At 38.7% G+C, this 3,081-nt stretch overlaps 1 protein-coding gene across 1 annotated transcript in view; it reads right to left on the bottom strand.

Annotated features, from left to right (window-relative positions):
• Positions 1 to 1,341: 1,341 nt before the first annotated feature.
• acadvl (acyl-CoA dehydrogenase very long chain) overlaps positions 1,342 to 3,081 on the bottom strand; it is a 22,447-nt gene continuing 20,707 nt past the window's right edge. The window contains exon 21 of the mRNA XM_015029269.1: positions 1,342 to 2,517. Coding sequence (XP_014884755.1) covers positions 2,380 to 2,517 — 138 coding nt within the window. The 3' untranslated portion in view covers positions 1,342 to 2,379. The remainder of the gene's footprint in view (positions 2,518 to 3,081) is intronic.

Here is a 3,081-nt window from a genome sequence, read left to right as displayed (position 1 = left end):
CTCAAGACAGCCATAACATTATGATTTTTTACAAGTGTATGTACACTTTTGACCACAACTGTATATACCTGTCTGATCACATGAAGTAGGCTAAAAGATCCCAAAAAGCAACAGGTCAGTCAAGATTAGGAAGCAATTTCCAAAAGCTTTGCTTCCACAAAATGACATCCAGGGTAGGATCGTTATTAACTCGTTATATTGGGTTGTGACTAATATGTTTTCGCATTATGTTAGCTTGTTTTTTTGAATACATTTGAATTAACTAAAACCTCAATGGTGATGTATTTTACACAGGTGTCAAAAAGGAAAAAGGTCGTATCCGGTCTCTAAAACCGTTAGCCCCGTTTTGCTGATATGCTAAGCTAAGTTAGCTCGCCTAAAAACTAAAAAGGCACATTATATCCCAAAATACAATAAAGGAAACTTAAAGCAGACGCTACATTATATAGGTTTCAGTCATTTTTAAATGTATGTGCTCACTTACACAAGCTAATTTAAGTATACAACTCAGTAAATACTTTTGATAAACGGCAGTTTGTACTGATAGCTTCACTGGCAGTTTAACATATTACTATTAATAGTCTTGTATTTTAACAGATGATTAGAGATTAGATAGCAAATTCTTGTCAAACCAAGCTAGCCGATAAAGGCGCTCAAATTTTAATAAACACAAAATTTGAGGAACTACAGCCTCTAATTTTGCGTTAACTAGAGAGGGGGGTAGGGAGGAGTAGTTGACCTTCAAAGAAAAAAAAAATCCATGCATGATTTCTTTTTGGTTCAGTTTAACACTGCATGCCTAATTTGCTCCCCTAGTGTCAAACTAAAACTTAGAGAGCCATTACAGAAAGTACCAGATTATTTCTGGGCAGCAAAAGAGAAAAGTTGCTTTGTTAAACGATTCTTTCCAAACAATTGCTGACATTTGCTTCAAACTGCACATCCATTCCCTGGGGTTTACCACGGTAGGGGATTGCACTGCCGCCGCCTGAGTTGACAGTTGAGTTTCACGGCGATGGCAGCATGACAGGGGAATTCTGCTCACTGGATGCCGCGTTGCCTTGCGAGAGACGCTTCTACCACAGCCCGCGTCCGATCCGATCCGAGTCTCACACTCACAGTAGCGAGACTTGTTTGTACTTCAATGCACAACCTATGTACACACTCTAGGCGCTGCTCTTACGGGCATTCCTGCACAACGCCTTTTTCCTTAGAAGAGGTGCGTTGCAGAAATGAAACCAAGAGGCAGGCGGGTATTTTAGTACGGAGAGGAAGTGTGTTTTCAACACTCAGACAAAAACGCTGCTACAGCCTAACGGGTTTTCAAGAAAAGAGACGAAGTCAAAGCTCAGCAGATGCGTGTTTAATGACATGTTGCAAGTGCACCGAGGTCCACGCGTATTTTTGATGAGGCAGATAAGTTTATGGATAAACACACTCCTAGATTAATCGATTAATCTAAATAGCATGTCACATGAAACCCCTCCAATGTGATCAAGTCTAACAACTGTTACACTCAATATGTAATTACACATATGATAAACCCAGGCTTCCAAAATAAGTATGCACTTTTACCTTAAAATTAAATATGCAGATGACAGTACATGTTCCACGATTACAGTTGAGGATTCCTAACGTTTGCCCTTGAGAACTGGCGGCTGCATTGATGAGTTTTGAGTGGAGTCACGGCAACAGCAGGAAATTCAATCAGAATCTAAGGCAAAAGTTTCAATCTGATATTGTGTTTATAAGAGCTTCACATGCAGAAAGGCCTTTAAGTACATACAAAGCACATTCTTAAATACATTACACACAATATAGGCAAATGTACGGTACATAAAAAAAAAATAGGAAGAAAATCGTTAAAATATGCCCTCCAAAAATAAAACTCAGTTTAGAGCCTAAACTGATTTTTATTTTAGACGTTCCTGTTGACTGAGTTACCATGAGTCACATTGTGTTGTGTTATTGTTAAAGCAAAAAACTGCATATGTTCGTACTTTATCTGTGAATTATTGATCAGTCAGCTACAGTCTATTTACAAGCTCCCTGCACATATTCAACCGTCTGCTGCATCAGACATACACCAGGAAGAAGAATCTCTTGTAGAAGATTCACACTCCCAAGTTCAAAAAGTGAGAAATGAGTCAAGGCTTAACTGTTTGTCTTTGACCAACAAAAAAAACAAAAAAAAAACAAAGAAAAAGCGATGTGACTGAAATAGATGTATTATTAAAATGGGTCAATTCTGGCTGGACTTGGCATTCAAGATCGGATTTAGAAATCCAGAAAAGTTGGAGAGAGAGAGAGAGAGAGAGAGAGAGAAAAAAAAAAACTAATTAAATACAGAGATGCAGGTGACAGAGAGTGAGTGGGGCTTTAGAAACCCAGCGGGTGAGGAGGAACCGGGCCGCCGTTCTCCACCACAGCAGCAGAGATGGACCGCATGTTGTTGAAGAGCTGCTTGGACTGACTGGAGCGCAGCAGCTTAATGTCCTGCATGACCCGGTCATGAGCCTGGAGGATGAAGAGGTCACATTCAACAGATTATCATTTTACATTAAAAGGACTGAAGTTAACTTCAAAATGTAGGCTTGTAGTTGAAGCTCAAAGAAATGCCGGCTTGGGTTGGATTCAGCATATCAAGCTGAATTACTGGTCTAGTAATATTTAACCAACTACATTCTTATACAGACCACTGCGACTGCTCAACGGCATCAGCAGATGAAAAAATTCCTTCATGTCAAGGTTAGTAATAAACAAAAACGCGTATTTAAAACTAGAAAATGGAACCAAAATCAGTTAAAGCTGCGTTGTTGTTGTTGTTTTTTAAAATTAGTCTTATTATGGTTTGTTTTTAGATGGCTTAATCAAACACAAATCTAATAACTGGTTTCTTCCAAGTTAAATCAAACATCTGACTGACTGAATCAGGTCAAATTAAGCTGCAGCAGTAGGAAATGTGACGAAATTACACTTTCACCACCAAGCAAACTATGAATGTTGGTTATTGGCACAGAGGTTCATGGGATATTTTTTTGTGTGTTTAATTGCACCATTTATACACAGCAAATTAAAACC

This window comes from Poecilia latipinna, unplaced genomic scaffold (genome assembly GCF_001443285.1).
Source record: "Poecilia latipinna isolate Pla-1442-1.1 unplaced genomic scaffold, P_latipinna-1.0 Scaffold149, whole genome shotgun sequence".
NCBI classification, from domain to species: Eukaryota; Metazoa; Chordata; class Actinopteri; order Cyprinodontiformes; family Poeciliidae; genus Poecilia; species Poecilia latipinna.
This window is presented reverse-complemented; position numbering and strand designations above follow the sequence as displayed.